Raw genomic sequence first — 22,198 nt, forward strand, 5'->3', positions numbered from 1 at the left:
ATGAACTAGGGTTGCTATACTGCAAATGAAACAAACCACATCACAGACCACCAGGGAAAAAGTAGACTAAAAAATGCATTATATAGCTTGTAAAAATATAGCAAGAGATTGCAGAGAACACATCAACAATAAACTAAAATCCTCCTGGAGTGAAGCCAGGATAGATATTTGGTTGAGAGGTGCCGTAACAAAGAGGTCGGCTTGGAAGGGACCTTTAAAGGTCATCTAGTCCAGCCCCCCTGCAATAAGCAGGGACATCTTCAACTAGATCAGGTTGCTCAGAGCACTGTCCAACCTGATCTTGAATGTTTCCAGGGATGGGGCATCTGCCACCTCTCTGGGCAAGCTGTTCCAGTGTTTCACCACCCTCAGCATAAAACAATTCTTCCTTGTATCTAGTTTGAACCTACCCTCTTTTAGTTTAAAACTATTACCCCTTGCCCTATCGCTACATGGCCTACTAAAAAGTTTGTCCTCATCTTTCTCATAAGCCCCCTGTAAGTACTGAAAGGCCACAATAAGGTCTCCTCAGAACCGTCTCTTCTCCAGGTTAAACAACACTACCTCTCTCAGCCTGTCCTTATAGGAGAGCGGTTCCATCCCTCTGATCATTTTTGTGGCCCTTCTCTGGACCCACTCCAATAGGTCCACGTGCTGAGGGCTCCAGAGCTGGACATAGCGCTCCAGGTGGGGCCTCACCAGAGCAGAGCAGAGGGGCAGAATCACCTCCCTTGACCTGCTGGCCACGCTGCTTTTGATGCAGCCCAGGATATGGTTGGCTTTCTGGGCTGCAAGCGCACATTGCAGGCTCATGGTCAGCTTTTCATCCACCGGTACGCCCAAGTCCTTCTTTGCTGGGCTGCTCTCAATCCCTTCATCCCCCAGCCTGTATTGATACTGGGGGTTGCCCCGACCCAGGTGCAGGACCTTGCACTTGGCCTTGTTGAACCTCATGAGGTTCACATGTGCCCACATCTTGAGCGTTCAGGTCCCTCTGGATGGCATCCCGTCCCTCAGACATGTCAGCTGCACCCCTCAGCTTGGTGGTGTCTGAAAAATTGCTGAAGGTGCACTTGATCCCACTGTCTATGCACTGATGAAGATATTAAACAGTACTGGTCCCCATACAGTCCCCTGAAGGACACCACTCATTAATGATCTCCATCCAGACACTGAGCTGTTGACCACTACTCTCTGTATGCGACCATCCAGCCAATTCCTTATCCACCGAACAGTCTATCCATCAAATCCATCTCTCTCCAATTCAGAGAGAAGGATGTTGTGGGGGACCCGTGTCAAAGGCCTTATGGAAGTCCAGACAGATGACATCTGTAGTTCTTCCCTTGTCTACTGATGCAGTCACTCCATCGAGACTAGGTTGGTCAGCCAAGACTTGTCCTTGGTGAAGCCGTGCTGGCTGTCTCAAATCACCTCCTTCTCTTCCATGTGCCCTAGCATAGCTTCTAGGAGGATCTGTTCCATGACGTTCCCAGGCACAGAGGTGAGGCTGACAGGCCGGTAGTTCCCAGGGTCCTCCTTTCCACCTTTTGTAAAAACGGGTGCAATGTTTCCCTTTTTGCAGTCCCCAGGGAGTTCACCTGACTGCCATGACTTTTCAAGTATCATGGAGAGTGGCTTGGCAACTACAGCAGCCAATTCCCTCAGGACTCTGTGATGCATCTCATCAGGTCCCATAGACCTGTGTACATTCAGGTTCCTCAGGGGGTCTTGAACCTGATCTTTTCTTACAGTAGGAGGGACTTTGCTCTGCCAGTCCCTGCCTTGAGGTCCATCCACTTGAGAGGTGTGGAAAGAGAGGCTGCCAAGAGAGGTCATTCCCTCCTCCTTCAGCATGACATGGAGTTGTGCTGGACCACTCCGCTCCATGTGCACAAGAAAATGCAGAGCTGTTACGTCAGCTATGCACTGAGTGCAACAGTCCCTGTGGTAGCTCACACTGCTTGCGGGATACAGACCAAGCTGCACATTCACCATAGAGCTGCTCCAGTCCCCTTCCTCCTACAGACCTCTCACACCAGATGCTGATGGTGTGGTCCGCCTCAGCTGAGCATCTGCCTCGTATCAAGCATCAAAGACCAGCCAGAGAGACCTTGCACCCCTCCACCCAGCACTGACTCTGGGGGAGATCTGCTAGATAGTACAGCCTTGTGACCCAACATGCTCGTATATTGTGCAACAGCAGACAAGTAATTTACGAGATGACAGGAGTTCATAGGCATGGGCCTGAAGAAAAATACATACCACATTAAAAAAAAAAAAAAAAAAGGCAGATGCAAGTCTGCAACTCCAAAGAGATGTACCCTGCAAAGAGCTGCACAGCTGGTACGGTCAATGCTGGCTGCAAGCAGGAGAGAAGCCCAGAAGGTTACTGAGAGGGAATTACAGTAACTGATCCTTGTGGTCAGTCTATCCAATGCATTATTTCCAGTCACCAGAGAAGAAAGAAAAGTCCTGCCTGAGCTGGAAAATATTTTTCAAGCAACAGCCCACCGATAACTCTCATGAGAAACAGCTTAGAAGAAAAAAAACCCAGTTGACAATCATAGATTACTACTTCCACAAATGTTCCTCAGAATGCAGAGCTCAACGAAGGGACCCCTCCACCAAGAGAAAACTGTTGAGCTGGATTTATGTCTCCTCTGTTCTATTGCAGACAGACAGTAATATCACTGAAAAGCCGTCTGATGGAGAGAGGGAGCCAGCAGCAAACACCACTAGGTGAGACAGATCATTATCAGCCAAACAATCTCTGAGCTGAGATTAGCAACAGGCTCAGAAGAACTTACTGTGCCTGGCATTAGTGCAGGGCAAGAGCATGGCTCTCATTTCCAGTGCCACAGCAAAGACCTTACTCACCCCTCCCAACTGAGCCCTGTCCTTTACCTTCTGCAGAAGGATGCTTAACAGATGGACCAAACCAGGCACAGACACATGCCATGGCACATGTTCATACTTTCCAGAGAAACAGCATCGGTCTTAGACAACACGCAAGTACTTTGATGACCTTCCAGCAGTGAGCTTCAGGACTGCCCAACTAGTACCCGATGACAGCCTGAAACAGCATCTCTAGGAGCGAAACATCCTCTCATAATTCCTCCCATTGGCAACCTTAAAAGCTGATGGTAACACTCTGGTTTCAGATCTAATTATTTCATCTTAATTGTCCAAATCCTAACCATCACCACGCATATAGCTGAAGTAGAAATGAAACTTGCTGGGCTGCCTGCTTGCAAAAGCCCAAAGGAAGAAATGAAAACAAAGTAAAAAGAGTGTGCATGGGAGGAAGAGAGATGGTGAAAGGCGGCTAAGGAAAGGATGCAACAACAATGGTCCTGAGCAGAGGCAGATTCTCCTCATGATGCTCGGATGGTGGTCACAAGCCCTACACAGCTGACAGCTCACTTGAGACAGCAGGAAAGGGTAGTGAGGAGTTGGGTCCTAACTGCTTCAGCATTTTCCTCAATCAAAAGCAGGGAACAGAGGGGTGGCCCTGTTGTTGCTTTCCTCTGGTAAGCAGCGAAACCAAGGCAAACCATAATGAACTTAGCTCTGAGAAAAAGCCAGCTCACAAGGGGGCAAGTTTCTTTTCAACATCCACTCAAACCCTGGGGAACAAGGCAGCCAATGTACTGGCTAAAACGATCCCTTCCCCATTACTCAACCAACACAGTACGCTAACATACCTGTAGGAATTATTTGGATTACAGCATTGCCTCAGAGATGTAATTTGAATGGGTCTCACTGGGAAAGGAGAGAAGCCAGTTTCAGACTTTAGACTATGTAAATGTCATCTACCTGGACTTTAGCAAAGCCTTTGACACAGTCTCCCATAATATTCTCCTTGGGAAGCTGGCAGCTCATGGCTTGGATGGGTGTAGTCTTCGCTGGGTAAAAATCTGGTTGGATGGCCAAGTCCAGAGAATAGTGGTGAATGAGTTAAGTCCAGTTGGCAGCCAGTCACGAGCAGTGTTCCCCAGGGCTCTGTTTTGGGGCCAGCCTTGTTTAATATCTTTATCAACAATCTGGATGAGGGGATTGAGTGCATCCTCAGTAAGTTTGCAGATGACACCAAGTTGGGTGGGAGCGTCGATCTGCTTGAGGGTAGGATGGCCCTGCAGACGGACCTGGGCAGGCTGGATCAATGGGCCGAGGCCAACTGTATGAGGTTCAACAAGGCCAAGTACCAGGTCCTGCACTTGGGTCATAACAACCCCATGCAACACTACAGGCTTGGGGAAGAGTGGCTGGAAAGCTGCCTGGCGGAAAAGGACCTGGGGGTGTGTCATGGTTTAGCCCCAGCCAGCAACTAAGCACCATGCAGCCGCTCGCTCACTCCCCCTACCCCGATGGGATGGGGGAGAGAATCGGAGGAGTAAGAGTGAGAAACACTCCTGGGTTGAGAAAAGAACAGTTTAATAATTGAAATAAAGTAAAATAGTAATGATGATAATAACAATATAATAATAACAATAATAATATACAAAGCAAGTGATGCACAATGCAATTGCTCACCACCCACCAACCGATACCCAGACAGTTCCCGAGCAGCAATCGCGGCTCCCCGGCCAACCCCCCCAGTTTATATACTGAGCATGATGTCATATGGTATGGAATAGCCCTTTGGTCAGTTTGGATCAACTCTTCTGGCTGTGCCCCCTCCCAGTTTCTTGTGTACCTGGCAGAGTATGGGAAGCTGAAAAGTCCTTAACTAGCATAAGCAGTACTCAGCAACGACTAAAACATCAATGTGTTATCAATGTAGTTCTCCTACTAAATCCAAAACAGCACTATGCCTGCTACTAGGAAGAAAATTAACTCTATCCCAGCCAAAACCAGGACAGGGTGTTGGTCGACAGCTGGCTGAACATGAGCCAGCAGTGTGCCCAGGTGGCCAAGAAGGCCAACAGCATCCTGGCTTGTAGCAGAAATGGGGTGGCCAGCAGGAGCAGGGAGATGACTGTCCCCCTGTACTCAGCGCTGGTGAGGCCGCACCTGGAATACTGTGTCCAGTTTTGGGCCCCTCAACACAAGAAAGACATTGAGGTGCTGGAGCATGTCCAGAGAAGGGCAACGAAGGTGGTGAAGGGTCTGGAGCACAGGCCTTATGAGGAGCGGCTGAGGGAACTGGGGTTGTTTAGCCTGGAGAAGAGGAGGCTGAGGGGAGACCTTATTGCTCTCTCCAACTGCGTGAAAGGAGGTTGTAGTGAGGTGGGTGTTGGTCTCTTCTCCCAAGTAACCAGCGACAGGACAAGAGGAAGCGTTCAAAAAATGGGTAGACGTGGCACTCTGGGACATGGTTTAGTCTAGTCTACCTTTGATTGGTTTAGTGTGGACTTGGTAATGTTAGGTTAATGGTTGGACTGGATGATCTTAAAGGTCTTCCAACCTAAATGATTCTATGATTCTATAAATCCAAGTAGGAGGGGAATAGAGGTCCATGGCTGCCCCACTTCATTGTCCAGCAGCAAAATTAAGGAGCCCATCACACAAGATCTGATTTCGTTCTTGATTTACAACACAACAGTGCTTACTGGCACAACTGACAGCACCATGGCACTGTTTGAAAGATAAAGTTAAGCAGGTTTCAATACCCCACCATGAAACAAATGGTGGCAAGGTTCCTCCTTTGTGCTATACTCAGAAAACAAAAATTTTCAGTGGGAAAGTGGCTGCGTCTCACCATGGCTCCTACTCCACTCTAACCACTTGGTCTCCTTCGTATCTTAATACTATTTTATGATATAATACATTCTGGATGACAGTTGCTTAGTTACAAAAACTCTCACATCAACAGCTACAATATTAAAATCTTGCCAAAGGTCAAATCCCACTGTATGATCATTCAGTGTTTTAAAGACATGTCTTTTATTATTTTTCTTAGCGACTGAGATAATACTGAAAGACATTTTACTATAATAGGCTGTGCTCTGTTGAAGCAACTGTACAGCCTGGGAATATACATGCAATGCTATCATTTTAATTATAGACACACTCTTATTATTATCTCTGACTACATGAAGTCTGTATCTTAGCGCGCTCCCCCCCCGACCCCCCCAAAAAAAAATCAATCCTGGAAGAAAATGGACTTATGAAAAATTTGCCTAGGAGTAAAGTTGTAGAGAAAAGATTAAAAAAAATGAGGTTAAACGTTTCCAGGCTTTAAGAACAAAAGAAATAAAAATAAACTTTATATTGTATCAAACCAGCATCTTTCACAATGACAGTGGCTTCCTAAGAAAGAATTGCATTGCATCCCACAGACATTAATTAATTCCTAGGGAACACACTTTATCATCTCTGTTTTAATAGAAGAAAAACATGGGCATTTTTATAGCCTATGCAAGTTCTGTATCATACAGAAGGCGGTACATACCAAGGCCTTTGGCCTGGCTGCCTTCCATATTTACAAGTCCTCCTCCCCTTCCCCTGTTCCAGCCATTTCTTTTGTAGAAATGTGGCACCAGGGTGCCAGGATCCCTTATTGCTTCCTCTGCATGCCTTGCCCCAATACAACTCTGGCTATAGCCTGAATGCCTAACTGCTCATTCAGTCCACAAAGGCTACTTGTTTGTAAACATGAGGAAGCACTTAATAAAATTAATTGCAGGCTTGGTATACCTTCTGACAATGGATCCCAGAGCCTTTCTCTAACTAAGGCTTCCTTAGCCTACCACCCAAGCACAGATAGCCACTGCAGAAGTTGGGGATATGCAGGTGAATTCTCTAGGGAGAGTGTGGATGCATTCTCTCTCGATTAAAACTGAAAGCCCTCTAAGGCTTTGGAGGATGCTGAGAATTGCCCAAATCCATAAGGAATGATACAGCATGTGCAACAGGGTTTTAAGAGCTGACAGGAATTTTTTGACAATTTCTGTCCACATCCTACCACTCCAGGACCATGGAGCAGCTACAGGAGATTAAAAATTCAAACTTCCAAACATGTGTATGTTAGTTAGTCCAGAACTGCCCAGTTCTCTGCTTAAAAATTGACAAGGATGTGCCTATAGATCTACTTACTCATATAGTCCTGAAGTTTACAGCATGCGAGTGCTAATACAACACAGAGACATAGATCTTGTCATACCTGCTGAGTTTGTATTTGCTTGAGTTTGTATTAAGTGTCTTTGTATTACAGAAAGTCATTATCAGCTTGAAAGCCACCTTATGAATAAATCTGGAATGGCTTGTTTGTGTAAATCTCTGTGTTCATTTTCAACCTTATAAATGAAGAGAAGGACCAACCCATCAAGCAACCATTCCCTTTCACAATGAGGTAAAAGCAGCTAGGCAGACCAAGGCCCAGCACCAACAAATGCATTTCCCCCAGGCTCAGCAATTGTTAGCATTTATTAGCTGTAGAGTTTCCTTAGTGATCTAAGTAATGTCAGAAAGATCAAAGAAAACCCAACTGACTTAATGAGCCATTTGCAATTTCACTACAGCAGCCGTGCTGATTGAAGCATGAAATCTTTGAGACAAGTAGACGTTAGTGAAAGCTTACAGCAGTGGGGCTGGGGGAATGAACATTTCCTTTTTGTGATGAAAAACACTTGCTGCTTTCTGTATACACAGGGTCAGACTGTACTCAGAGTGTGATGATAGGATCACGTAAAATATCTTTACAAGTATTCACACAGCATATACTGTAACTGCAAGCAAGTGTTTTGGTGCATAACATAATAAAAGTCACAAGCAGGCCAAACAGAGAAAAAGACTGTGAGACATGTCCTCCCCCCCAAGAAAATGCCAAGCCAACTATCCCAAACCAACAGCCCAAAGCCAAGCCACCAGTAATGCTGGTGGTCACAGAGCTGGTGATCACCATGCCAACTTCCTTTCTGGACTAAATTCCACAAGCTACTAATAGGTATGTAGATAAATACTTTTCTCTAACAAAGTTATTCAAAAAATCCTGTGCTCTTGTGTTTTGTGGCATTTAAATACTATGCCAGGTTCATGACCAAAGCCATCAGACACAACCACCCAGCACTTCCCAAGGGAACACTATACTAAAATGCTTGTGCGGACAGATGCCCCGATGATGAAATGCCACTAAAATGCCTCCCAGCAAAATCAGCCTGAACATACACAGCCCATTTGGGATTTTACTGTGCAGGCCTGTTGACATGGCAGATAGATGCTTCAAATGAAACCAAGGTCTCCCTGTGCTGCTCTGTGTGCAAACACAGAGATTGCCTCTTGTGTGGAAAGACTAGAAAAGTAATTAAGGGTAGCATGAAGAAGAATAGAAATGCTAAGGATTTGGTTGGATTGCCCACGGTAGTTTCAAATTCCCTAGTAATATACTAGAACGATAATTTGTGACTTCTGGGGTCAAAAAAAAAGGGGGGAGGCGGGGGGAAGACAGCCGCCTCCAAAGTCAAATGCAGTGAGGGAGAAGCGTGCTTGTACCATACACATTAGAGAGGTACCGAGTCTACACTTGCCTCTTGGCAGTTAAAAAAGCTCACACACCACCTGTGCTGCTATGGGGTCACCAAGTCCAAAATCCAAACCAGCTCATCGGAGCCTGCTGCTCTCCTGTAGTCCATAATGGAGACAGACATCAAGGTTACAAGCAGAAAGGATGCCCAGACAATTAGCAAAATACAGTTGCCATTCCTGTTGTTGTTTTTCACATAAAATAGTTTAAGAATGGCATCAGTCAGTACCAAGTCTGGATCAAAAACATCATCAAACCCCACTCTTCCAGCAACACAGAAACTCTCAAAAATTCTGCTGGCTGAAATATGGCTTGGAGAAAGAGTGCACCCTCAGTAACTGACTCAAAACTCCTACTTCTTGCAACTCCAGGGATTATTTTTCATATAGTATCTACCTATTCACTAGCTAAATCTAACCCTGCTTAGTTTATGACTGCACCAGAGATGGCTTTTCTCCAGACAGCTTCTGTGGCCTACTTACCACCCCTTTTGTTAATAGGATGCTTTGCCTCCACTTCAAAGGTTCATTCTCATGTGCAGGATTTTTTTTTTTTTTTTAATTTGCTTTGGTTGCTAAGGGGGAAGCTTTAGCATGGTGGGCAAGGATTTAGTCACATGTGAGCTAGTGAGCTACAGGGAACATTATCCTTAGAGATTAATTTGGAAATCAAGTGACAATCAGCTGGGTGTGTGTTTATTTTCTATTTCTCGAAAGCTTTACAAGTACCACAGAATTTTTGCATTCTCTGAAGGAGATCTATTCTTCTTCTTCTGTATTATTCAACCTCAGAGACAACAAAGAGATTACCATGCTTGTCTCCAGTGTCAGAGATAAAATTAGTGATTTCACTGCAAATCAGAAAACAAACTAGATAGTTATGAAGAACAGCTCTACACTCATCAAAAGGTTGTTTCACAACCACCTTTCAGATGTACTGAAGGCAGCTGCCTTACTGTGAAGTTAATTCAATAAGCAGAGGGAACGTTAATTCATTTGGTACATACTGTTTGCTAATCAAAGAGTATTTCTTGGCATCTAAACTGTGCGTGACAGAATGTTAAGCCTTAAAACATATTCTTAGTCCTCAAAGTTTTTCATCAAATCCAAGAAAGATAACATGCAAGCATGTGAGAGATTCTCCTCATTCAAGTAAGGATGACAAAAGCTGTGTTACAAAGTTTTGTAACACTGAGCTGTGGTCCTAGGAACAGCTTATGAGAAACAGCTTTTCCCTCTTGTATTTGTGCAGAATAGAAAGCTTGATGACGTTATAATTTCTCCTTCTTTCAAATTATTGCCCCACTGAGTATTAATTGTGATGACAGAAGCGAAGCCTGTGAGCAAACATTATCAGTAAAAAACAGTCCTGATGTATCTTCTACTGAATTGAGTCTTAGGAGCATGAAACTGTTTTTTTTAAAATCAAGGTTACCATAGGCCTTCCACCTCTCTATTTATCTGTGCTGTAGGGAACAGGATGAGGAATAACAGCACTTCTCCTTCTGAAATGCATCACCTTAGGAGACTGCTCTACTGCAGTACAAACATGTGGGCCTCCATCACCACAAGCAACCATGATGAAGAGCTATTAAACCAACCATCTGGTGCTGGCTACAGAGAAATATTTCACTATGCTCTTTCACATGAGCTAGAAAGCAGTAGAAAGGAGCATGGATTGCTGCACAGTGTCTGCTTGCAGTTTTCCTGCTCTGAAGGATGCTGCAACTGAGAGAAACCACATTCTCCCTCTCAGGTGACCATTGCTCTTGAAATCGTAAATAATCTCCTGAGCAACAAACAACTTCAGAGATCAAAACTTGATATGTTTTATTGGATCTGAAAGGATCTAAACTTGCTCTATTTTCAGAATTAACTCAATATGTAAATGAAAATGGCCACTGTAAGGATGGGGGAAAAAAAAAAAAGAGATAACTAAGGGGTTTATTTGAAAATACCAAAGGAACATTTCTTAAATGTAGTATTTCATTTAGGGGGAAAAAACCCCACACCAGAATTATTTGAAAAATTCAACCTTATTCCACATTTGCATTCAACTCCACCCAAGTGTGGTTACAAAACTGCTGCCAAAAGCAAGATACTGCATTCTTAACTCAAAGCTCTTCACCAGCATTTGTTAATAAGCAGAAAATAGTATCAAATGTATAAATCTATGCAGCAACTAACAACAAAAGCACATGTGTTATCCAGCTGGACACAATAATGGGATTTGATCTGTGTATTTATTCCAAAAAGGACAGAATAATATTTTTACAAGTAATTGTGAGATGGTTCAAAGTAGCAAACACAGGACAGCTGGAACATATGCCCCAGCATAATCCAGTATGGATTACATACTTTTAAAATACTGAAACATCAATGCAGCGAGATTGAAGAAAATGCTGTAAATTCTAGTAATTGTGCTGCATCTTTTAATTGCTCATCTAGTTATTTTTTAACAGGATTATCATCAAATGAGAAGCTGCTCTACTTCATGTTTACTTTCAGAGCAGTTAACTTGATGCACCAGCTCACTTTCTGCATAGATTAACACACATTCCAAGCCTGTGTTTTCCTGCAGCGTATTTCTGTAATAAGTAGTAGGATTTCAAAATGAGCTGCCACGCTTGAAAGACTAAATACGAGCAATTTTAAAGGTCCATTTCTTTTGCAATGGCTAAAATAGTTATGCAAAGAAGGAAAAAAGTATTCATTCAGCAGATATGATTACACACTTGTGGCTCATGTGAAAATCTCAGTTGCAATTTGGAAAAACAACATTTCCAGGTATTCCAGCCCAATTATTTACTGACATTTCAAGTTATATTCTCAAAATTTGCTTTAGAGAAAGGCATACTAAAAGTCCAAGGCTCAAGCCATTCAGAGCTCAGCTCAACATATCCAGAATCCATTTGTACTTTTTGTCTTTCCAAACACCTTCAAGGAAGCACACTATGAGCCAGAGAAAAAGAAAAGGCTTTTTAATGGCTATTTTATTGATGCAGCAAGTTTGAAGAAGAACCTGGTAGTTTCTTGATTGTGCTTCTTCATGTTCTGAAGAACACTCAGAAAGATGTTTTCCAGGGAAAACAAATCCCTGAACAAGGTGAGTGTTTAACAGTAAAATCCATCAACAAAGTAGTATTTCAGTACAGAGAATTGCTCTTCAGACTCACCAGAAAGGGAGATCCCCAGTCCAATGGAGCCTGTAAAAACATAGGTGAAGGATGTACAAAAAGCTGCAAGTGCAGTCACACATGCACTTCTGAATCATATTCCACTGCTTATAAAACCTTCTGTGTCAGTGTTTTACCATTTCAGATAAAGTTTTTCCCTGGTTTTGAAAGTTAACAGTCGCTTAGGAAAGCTGAGATAAAAATGGCTCAGCCTTTCTCAGAAATGAGGCATGTTTCTTTTGTAGGGTGTAGTGTCACAGACACTGCGTCGTTCATCTCCTAGAAGGGGACAGTTTTCCCAGTAGACCTTCCTGGCACAGGCACATCCATGCAGAGAGCAGAACATTAGCAGGCCATTGATCCCCATTATAAATTTTTTACACTCTGCAACCCTTCTTCTTTTTTCACGGGGGGGGGGAGGGGGGGGGCAAAAAAAAAAAAAGCTTTGTGTCTTGGCATTAAATTTCAGGTTTCCTACCAAGCTGTCAAGAACATAGTCATACATACATGCCTTTAAGCTGAAAATTGGCTGTGATTTATCAAAGTCAGAATAGTATAAATAATGCATGTCTTGCACAGACGACTTTTTTTGTAATGTAACAACTAATAGCCTGTCAACACAGTATTCCATGTACACAACCTCTACAATGGTCTGCAGTCTCTTTCCTGCATGATAAATGAAGGCCTGTTAGGAAGCAAATTCACTCTAATGGTGTCCTGATATCTTTGATATAATGAGCGATGGTATGCACAGGGAAAAGCCATATATCTTTAAGGTGTGTGAACGTAGTTAAGGATGCAAATTCTGCAGTGTCAGGTTTTGCTGATGAGCCAAAATGAAAAAATTATTTAGCCAATACCTGAAGCCTGATGCATAAATAAAAACTTAAATTATCTAGATCATTCAGATTGATTTGTCCACATCCAGTAAGGAAATCCAAGGCAAGATGTTCAGTGTTCATGGTAAGAAGCCACATTTGAAAAACAAAACAAATGGAAAAACCTGCATTCAGAAAAAAAAAAAGGCTAAGCCAATCCCGTAAGATCTCATTAGGCTTTAGTGCCAAATTTTCTTTCAAGATACAAAAGCATCTCCTTCAATGTGTTGCTCTTTAAATATTTTAGGATTATGCCCATGTTCTGACTCAGCCACAGTAGCATGGAAGAAATACATCTGCTGGAGCTTCTTTAAAAGGAATTAGAAAAGCAGCATTACCAAAACACACATTCAGCACAGTCAGCACATGTTACCCACCAGAAACTTACCTTTCTGTGATTGTTTCTCTGAGACCACTAGCAACCCCTTTCACCACTGTACTAGCCTTTGGCGTCAGCACTACTTGAGATATAAAAAAGGAGCCCTTCTTTCTTCTTTCAGTGATTGATGCCTGGAGGAATTGAATCAGTTTTTCCGGATCTGTTGTGTTTGCCCAAGGAGCTGGCATCATCTGACCTGGCCAAAGGAATGGTACCTCAAGAGCCACTGGACTGTGGTAGAACACCAGCACTTGGTGTTCTTTTTCCCACAGGTACTGGAGGCTGACTTCATGGGCAAATATGGCAGGACACATTTTGTTTCCATACGTGTCTTTGAGCATTTGGACAAGCTTTTCATGATGGTACTTCTGCATCCCGTAGAAGTGATTGAAGTCCAAGAAGACCACTTCTTTAGGGTGGTCAGCAAGAAACGCATTGATCTCTTCCAGACCCTCCTTGACCTTGGCACTGAATAAACCATGAGCAAAGTAGAGTTCATTGTCTGGGTCTCTGGGCTTGGTGGAAATTCTAAGATCAAAATACCGTATACCTGCCCCCAGTTGGCTGGTGAAGTTCATGGTCTGTGTAGCCAACCACTTCCTCATCAGCTTTTTAGCCACAGTCCCAAAAACAGACACAAAATTCTGGACCGTCTCTGGCTGTTCGGGCCCAACTGGAGAGGCTTCGTCGATGTAGAAGCTAAATGAGTCATGAGACCCTAAAAACACAACAGAGGAAAATGATCAATATTGTATTCATATATTGAAAGTAATTAGTGATTCTTTCTTAATAAACATAATTCTCTGACCTGTACCAACACTCACCAACAGACTCCTCCCCTGCCCTTTTTCTCAATACACTACATTTGTCTGGCAGCATTTACCCCACCAGCACCTCCCAGGAACTCGCACCTCTAAGCTCAGTGAAGCCAGTGGGCTCTTGAATGTCAAAGGAATCCTGGTGTAACTGCAGCAAAGCTAGTCACGTAATAAATCCCTAGAGCCAAGGAGGAAAGTCTGGCCCTGCACACTGAATTGTGCGCCATCTAGTTCACAGAACCAAAGATAAACCAAACCAAACCAACAATATCCCGCACACACACCTTTATCGCCAGCTAAAGGAAGAGTTGAAAAATGCCAAGGACATGTAACCTTTCTGACCTTTTCTTTATTTCAGATCTCATCTGGCCATCAACAAGGTTACTGATGATGTTTTCCTTCTTAAATTCACCTCTAAAATTCTTTGCTTTCCTCTGCTACATAAGTACAATAGACAAAGCCAAGGATAGCACTGCAGTCCACTGATAAAACACAGAAACTCCCCTGCACGTTCTTGACAAGAGCAAGACATACTACTTAACATGCCTATGTACAGAAGTTATCATTTTTCACAGCTTGACAAAGTTGAATACAAGTATGTAAGACACGTTGCTATGCAAAATTCTCTTTGTCTCAAGGTATGTCCATTAAAAAAAAAAAAGACCACAAAACAAAAAAACAACTTATTTTGCTCAGCATTCAGACATTTACATGACAGCAGCTTATAAAGCTAAGGACATCGGCAAACACATAATCATTCTTCTGTAAGGGACTTTGTCTTGCTTTATGGAGACATGAGCTGACCCTAGGAGATGCTCATCACCCTTCCCTACAACTAGCCTTCTGAATACCTGGTGGTGAAATCTGGCAGTTTATACAGAAATACTGTCCGGCTGCAGGCAGAGCTGCACTCCCACTGTCCCAGCCGGAGGGGATCCTTCTGGTCAGACCCACCACAGCAAGCAGGTCTGCTCCTCAGCTTACGTCACACCGCTTGCAAAACTCTTTCAAGGTCAGCAGGACTTGTATTTCTGAAATGGACTGTAGCACTAGGCCCTCAGAGATCCAAATCTATCATCAAAGTGAGTTCAGAGCACAAGTCTTGTCTGCTACTGATGCTTTTGTAGTTGCCTTTCAAAATTACTTTACAAAGCACGCACACTGTGGCAAATAAGTATCACACTAACGAAATCCTGCTAGTCAGTCATTTCTGATGGCGATGCTATTTTAACTGAACTGGAACAAACCCTATAAAGTGAAGTGACAGCTATAACATTTTCTTCTTTAACAATAAATGGAGTCACGACAAATCATTTTAAGCTCTGGCTTGGATTTTGCTTTGTTTAATCTGAGAAATGTCTTAAAATTTTATACACCCCTGCTTTTCATGGCTGTCTCTTTGAACTGCATTTTACTTCAAGCATTAGATAAATTTTCCATTTTGATGAAGCTTTCTACTGCTAAGTGTTGAAGCGATAGCATATTCCTCGCAGAACCTGATTAGATCATGGCATATCTGGTTACACACTGATATCCCAGGGGACCAGATCTGCATGCAGAATTTTAATGGTAAAACAAATAATTAGAGCAGTGACTTGTGTTTCAACAGTATTACAGGGAAAAATCAATGATACGCATTAAATGTTCTGCTCAATGTAACCTGCACTAATCTAGAAATCAAAGTAAATCCAGTCTTGTTCAAAACAAGGCGTAGCTACTGATATTAGCAAGGGATGGATCTTGCAAACCCTCACTTTGTCCACGGAAGTCCCTATTATTTCAGTAGGATTTTATGTCAGAATAAGTACATGTATAAACATGATCAAGCGTGGCCAGCAGGTCGAGGGAGGTGATTCTGCTGCTCTGCTCTGGTCAGGCCTCACCTGGAGCACTGCATCCAGCTCTGGAGCCCTCAGCACAAGAAGGACATGGACCTGCTGGACCGGGTCCAGAAGAGGGCCACAAAAATGATCCGAGGGCTGGAGCACCTCTCCTGTGAGGCCAGGCTGAGAGAGTTGGGGTTGTTCAGCCTAGAGAAGAGAAGGCTGCAAGGAGACCTTATTGCAACCTTCCAATGCTTAAAGGGGGCCTACAGGAAAGATGGGGAGAATCTTTTTAATAAGGCCTGTTGTGACAGGACAAGGAATAACGGATTTAAACTAAAGAAGAATAGATTTAGACTAGACATGAGAAAGAAGTTTTTTACAATGAGGGTGGTGAAGCACTGGAACAGGTTGCCCAGAGAGGTGGTGGAGGCCCCATCCCTGGCAACATTCCAGGTCAGGTTGGATGGGGCTCTAAGCAACCTGATCTGGTTAAAGCTGTCCCTGCTCACTGCAGGGGGGTTGGGCTAGATGACCTCTAAAGGTCCCTTCCAGCCCAAAGCATTCTATGATTCTATGATTCAACTGATTGCAGCAGTAGGCTCAAAATAGTATTAAGGTTCATTAAACCATTTGTCCTTTATTGTCTGATCTACAGCCACTGGCAACCTGAAGTTGCAGAAGAGGTACCTAAACTTGACCACCATGGCCAATATGCAACACAGTGCCAAACACTACTTAAAACTATGTAAGTCAAGAGAGGCAGAACAGTTCTCACAGCAGAAAACTAAGGTGAAAAACTTGTCAGCAGGCAGCTTTTAGCTATTGGTAATGCAAAACACAGAGAAGAGCATGTAGGAGGTGGAGGAAACACCACAGTTAGAAGTGGCTGAACATTACAAGCAGGATAGTTTAGAAAAAATATTTTTTCTTAATTAAGGTCTTCATGCACATATTTGAGCCTAAAAATGGGGACTCCCACAGGTAATGTACAGAGAAAAGCACACATTGCACTGAGAACCTCCATGTTCTGTAAGCAAAACAAGGAGGCCCTATTAAGTACTACAAAAAGAAAATAAGGCTTGACTTAACTTGGTTGACACTGAACTACGCAAATGTCAGCTATTCAAGAGTATGTAAAGATTCCTCCTGACTGAAAAATACAGCAAATGTTTTGTCTTTCCACATGTATAAGTAATTTGAACAGATCATTTAAATATTTATTTTCATCATGCACTCATCTACATTGCCTTTGCCTTCATCCTGCCCTCTTGTACTAACCAACTTACTCATGTAACTGGGGGAAATTAAAAAACCTTACACTTGGCAGAACAAATTAGAGTACGCTCTTTTCCACTGTCATGCCCCAAATTGCTATGTTCCTGGTAATGAGAGAAGCATGTACAAACATACACTTGTTTTTAGCAACCAGGTTTCCTTCCAACTTTGCTTTGGTGCATGGGGACATTCCCATCCTACTTTGCTGCTGGGAAGTGGACTTGCAGGTTCTCTGTATCACCAAATCTCAGCTCCCATAAAGACAGGATGCAGACTACATTCAGAAATACTAATGCAATGATGCCTGCAATCTTTGGAAGATAGCAATGCTTGCACATCAGCTATCTTCATTATAGTAGGGCAGGGGACATGCTAACCAGATGTATGGGACAGTCTCTATGACAGAGACTTCACAGTCTGAGACATAGGGAAGCAAAAGAGAGGGGAAACTACTCATCCCGAGTCATTCAGGGATGACGAGTGAGCTGATATTCCTTGTGTGTAAACATACTTTCTCACCAGTTTACTAAGTGTCTAGCACTCTCTTAAAATATTGCACACTGTTTTCCCACTATTTCTACTATATCGTTGATCCAAGGAGACAAGGATGAAGACTCATGGATCAGGATCACAGGGGTGGCAAACAAGGGGTAAACATTATGTGCATATGCTACAGACTGCCCAGTCAAGAAGAGAAAGTGGACAAGCCTTCTTTAAAGAGCTGGAAGGAATCATAATTACAGGGCCTGTTTTCATGGGGAACTTTGAGACATTTGGAATAGTAGAACAGCAGGGCACAGACAGTCTGGAGAGCATCAAACACTTTTTTTCTGCAGCCACTCCTTTAAGCAGACAAGGCGCGCTGCTGGACGTGGTACGAATTAAGGAAGAAATGGCTAGGGACATGAAGGCTGATGGCAGCCTTAGCCAAAGCGACTATGAGGTGATACAAGAATTTAAAATACTGAGGAAAGCAAGGAAGGCAATAACTGAATAAAGATCCTGGATTTCAGAGCAGCAGTCTTAGCTTGTTCAGGAAATTGGTAAGTGGTAGCCTGTGGGAGAATTACCTTAAATGCCAAGGGACTCGGAAGAAATGGTTGAAATGGAAAGACAACCTCTCTAAAGCGTATGAACAATCCACCCCAGTGTGCAAGAAAACAAGGAGGTAAGGCAGGAGGCAAGTTTGGCAGAATGGGTAACTCCTGAGTGAGCTCAAACTTAAAAAGCCATGCACAGAAGGTGTAAGCAAGGACAGGTTCCCTGGGAGGAACAGAGGAGGAATGCAAAGAGAGAGCTAGGAAGTTCACAGCTTGGCTGGAATTCCTGCAAGGGATGGGAAACCTGCAAGGGATGGGAAAGGCAACAGAGAGCTCCTGCACACACATCAGCAGCAAAAGGGAGCAAGGAGAATGCTGGCCCACTGCTGAACAGGGCAGGAGACCTCATAACGCCCGACAAGGAAACTACTGAAGTACTTGGTATCTTCCTTGCCTTAGTCTTCACTGGCAAGGTCTGTTCTCAAGCACCCCATGTCTCCCTGCCTAGTACCTTCTTTTTTTCAAACTGCTTCTCATTAGTAAAAGGTGACTGAGTTAAGGCCTACTTATATAGGTTAGACACATATAAGTAGACAGGACAAGACAGGATTCATCTGAACACACAAAAGGCACAGGCCAAGATCACCGTAAGGCTGCCCTCTCACCTTTGACAGGTCATGCTGACCAGATGAGGCAAAAGTTACACTCATCTTCAAAACAGGAAAGCAGAAGAATCCAGGGAACAACAGTCCATCGGATTCATTTCAGTCCCAGGGAAGATCACAGAGCAAGTCCTCACGGAAACCATTTCCAGCTTATGAACGGTAGAAAGGTGACTTGGAACAGCTACTATGGATTTAACAGGAGCAAATAATGACTGGCCAACCTGACTGCCCTCTAGGACAGAACAACTGGCTTTAGGGAAAACAAAATTTTCCTTTTACTTCAGCAAGGCTTTTAACACAGTCTCCCTTAATATGCTAACTGGGAAGACACCAACAGACAAGTGCACTATAAGTTATGTGAAAAACTGCTTGGACCGTCAGGCTCAAAAGGCTGTGGCTGAAGGTTCAAAGTCTTAACTTGCAGCTGATTACAAGCCAATTCTGTTTAATATCTTCATCAGTGACACAGACAATGTGATGGGGAGCACCCTCAGCAAGTTTAGAGGTGAAACCAAGTTGGGAGAAGAGGTTAATGCTCTGGAGGGGAAAGTTGGTATTCAGAGAAAATGCAGCACAGCAGAGAAGCTGGATGACAGCAACCTTAAGAAGTTCAAAGGCAAGATGGACCCAGCACAGAACCCCATTCAGTAGCACAGCTGGGGACCAACTGTCTAGAACGCAGCTCTGCAGAAAGAGACTTGTTCACTTGGACATACAGAAAAAGCAACTTCCCCGCAAGACCAGTTAAGCCCTGGAGCAGGAGCCCAGCATGGCTGGGCTCTGTATCCCTGATTCTCAACACTTGGCTTGAAAGCCTCATCTAACTTGGAGTTAGCTCTGCTTTGAGCAGGGGATGGACCAGATGACTTCTGGAGCTCCCTTCCAATGTAAATTATTCTGTGTTTGCTTATTCCCCCTGTTCCCCAAGATACAAAAGATTAATTTCTTGTCTCTCAACCTTAGAAGCAATTATCAGCAGACACTGCACCAGCCATGATCCAAAAAAATGGAAGTGGCTAGTTTCAACCACCAAGACATTACATTTTCATTAACTTAGATGTGGCCAAACACTATTTAGATATTCAGGAGTAAAATGTGTAGTATCACTTTGCAAGAAAACAGCTGCTAGTACTTTTACTAGGGAGAAAGTCTCCTGTTTTCTTTACTGAATTCCCTTAATGGGACAGTTGGGAATATACCCCACTACAGCTCAGCTGTGGACATATTTATGGCTTCCCTGGAGGGCTGAATCCCCCATTTAAAAAATAATTGGGCTCAATGCTGAAAAAAGTCCCTCAGGGAGAGGGCATTTCAGTTAGGAATTGTTTCTTCAGTCCCACAGAGATTTACAAAGAGGCACAGCAAAACTACTATTTTTGGTGGCTAAATGTTAACATATCATTCATAAAGCAGGCAAGCGTAGCTGAACCCTGCCTTTCCTTTGCCTCACTCTTGGTTCTGACCATCCCCTTTAACAAACACGGGGTAAACAGCACCTAAAATAGAGGTACTGAATCAAACAGCACTGCCCAGCATGCTCCTGACAGCAGCAGCCACACCCTGAAGATCCACAAGTCACAGGAAAACCACAGACAGAAATAAAGTTTCACAGTTTTTGGCATGTTTTACCTCAGGCTCCTCCTGTCTCTGCAGTAGGAGTTACCCAACAGCTGTTGGAAGTGGGCTCTTGTGCTACCACTCTGGGTGTCATTAAAAGCTTTACCTGCTGTTGTCTTCCCATACAGAGGAGATGACATCCCTTGGTGACCATTGCTGAAACCTCATATGGGGTGCAGTCTCACTTTTTTTGAAAACATCCTTGTCAATGAGGGCTATACAGTGACTGACATCAGATCACAACACCTTTCTTGGATGTTGTGGAGAACAGCTAGGACAAATTCCATGACCTCTGGCACACAGGAGACCAATATAGGTATTCTCCCAACCTCATTTGGTCTGTTCCCACTGTCTTGTTTGGCCTTAAAAATTAATCAAAGAAAAACAACTCCCTATGAATCTTTACCTAATCACACTGCTATTTCAAGGAATAGCAAAGCCTAGTCACGACCACTAGATTTGGTGTACCTCAATATTTTGTTTTACCTGCTTTTTAAGATGGCTAAGCACTGTTCTCCACCAAAGCCACAGCACATCTCAGGAAGACAAAAGGTTTTACCAAGAGCAATGCAATTCAGACTTCACAGTCCAGTTACCTTTAGCATTTAAACTGCTTGGGTGATACAAGCTTTGTTTGGTAAAAATATTACCCAGGAGAGCAAACCAAAAACAACTGGGAAAAAAAAGAGATTATAGATTGTGCAGTGACCAAGCTTCTCAACAGGTAACTGTCCACTTATCAGGTGTTCTTCCAGTGTTCATCACCAGTCATGCACCCCTGACACCAACCAAAGGTCACAGGGCTTAGCCACCTATATACACTCAGCACTCCATGATCCAAAGGAATGGGAAAAGAGGCAGACGCTACCTCACATAATGCAAAAATCCAGATAATGAATAAGCCATTAGAGTCAGAACAAGAGTATATGTGTATGACCCATTCTTGCATACACAGGCCCACCGGCTATGTATCTGATCACATTAAGTTATGGTCTAATGTGTACAGACAACTCTCTGCTACTCATAAAACCTCCTTCTAGACTCATAAACTCTGTCAAAACCCTATGAGAAACAGCTTGGTTCTCCAAGCACCATGCTGCTGTTTCTAGGTAAAGCAGTGAAAGATGCACAGGCAGCCCCAGGCAAGTCAACATACATCTGGTGAAGAGGAACTGAGAAGCCTAAAACTACCCCTCTGCAGAGAGACTAGGTAGCTTTCTCCCTGCAATCCCCAAAACTTTTCTTTTGTTCTGTGTCTGAATTAAGAAGCCTGCAGAGACTGAGCTGGCCACCTACCAGGTCTCACCCACCTGAACCCCATGGTCACAACAAGCCAAACTGCCATAGTTAGCCAAGGGTGCAGGTACCTGGCAAGCAAGTTCATCCACAGTCTCGCCCCGCCACCTCAACCTCCAACAGTTGCATGGGATTTTGACAACTCCCTACCCGCAAGCAGTTCCTCATAAATTAGCCCAGCTTTTCAGACAATGCTGCCTGCCGTGCCAGCAGGATGATGCATACCTTTTAGCTTTCTGAAGGCTCAGGAAACCTTCTCAATGGAAAGCCGGAGCAGTGGGTGCTCTTACCAGAGTCCTGGCCACCCAAACAACCACACATTCTTGTAACTTGGTCTCAGCATGGAAATCAGGATTTTCATTAAAAATAAAGTCAGACTTTTCTTTACGAGAGGAACTCTTTATAATATGTAAGAATATCTGGGTTTTATTCAAGTGAACCTTCTAATCAGAAATTAAGAAAAAAATATTTTATAAGCCTGCATTTTGTAGGTGGTGAGCTAGTCCATACATAAATCAAACCAAATCACCCCCTCTCAAGCAGTGAAAACAGAAGAGCTATTTCATTTTTTGTATATAAAGCTCTGAAGTTTCTATTAAAAAAAGACAAACCAAAATGAAGACTTTTTAAAATAAGCCCATTAAACAAACTTGAAATGTCTGTGAGGTAACATGAACACTAATCATTCCACTTCTTAAATCAAATCTTTTTCCAGGTCACACAGCACAAACAACTTTATATCCAGACAGTTAAATCTTTCAAAGT

At 43.4% G+C, this 22,198-nt stretch overlaps 1 protein-coding gene across 1 annotated transcript in view; it reads right to left on the reverse strand.

Annotated features, from left to right (window-relative positions):
• Positions 1–22,198, reverse strand: part of PLCXD3 (phosphatidylinositol specific phospholipase C X domain containing 3) — an 85,485-nt gene that overhangs the window by 16,993 nt on the left and 46,294 nt on the right. Inside the window, exon 2 of the mRNA XM_075726949.1 lies at positions 12,906–13,614. Coding sequence (XP_075583064.1) covers positions 12,906–13,614 — 709 coding nt within the window. The remainder of the gene's footprint in view (positions 1–12,905; positions 13,615–22,198) is intronic.

This window comes from Pelecanus crispus, chromosome Z (genome assembly GCF_030463565.1).
Source record: "Pelecanus crispus isolate bPelCri1 chromosome Z, bPelCri1.pri, whole genome shotgun sequence".
In the NCBI taxonomy this organism is placed as follows: Eukaryota; Metazoa; Chordata; class Aves; order Pelecaniformes; family Pelecanidae; genus Pelecanus; species Pelecanus crispus.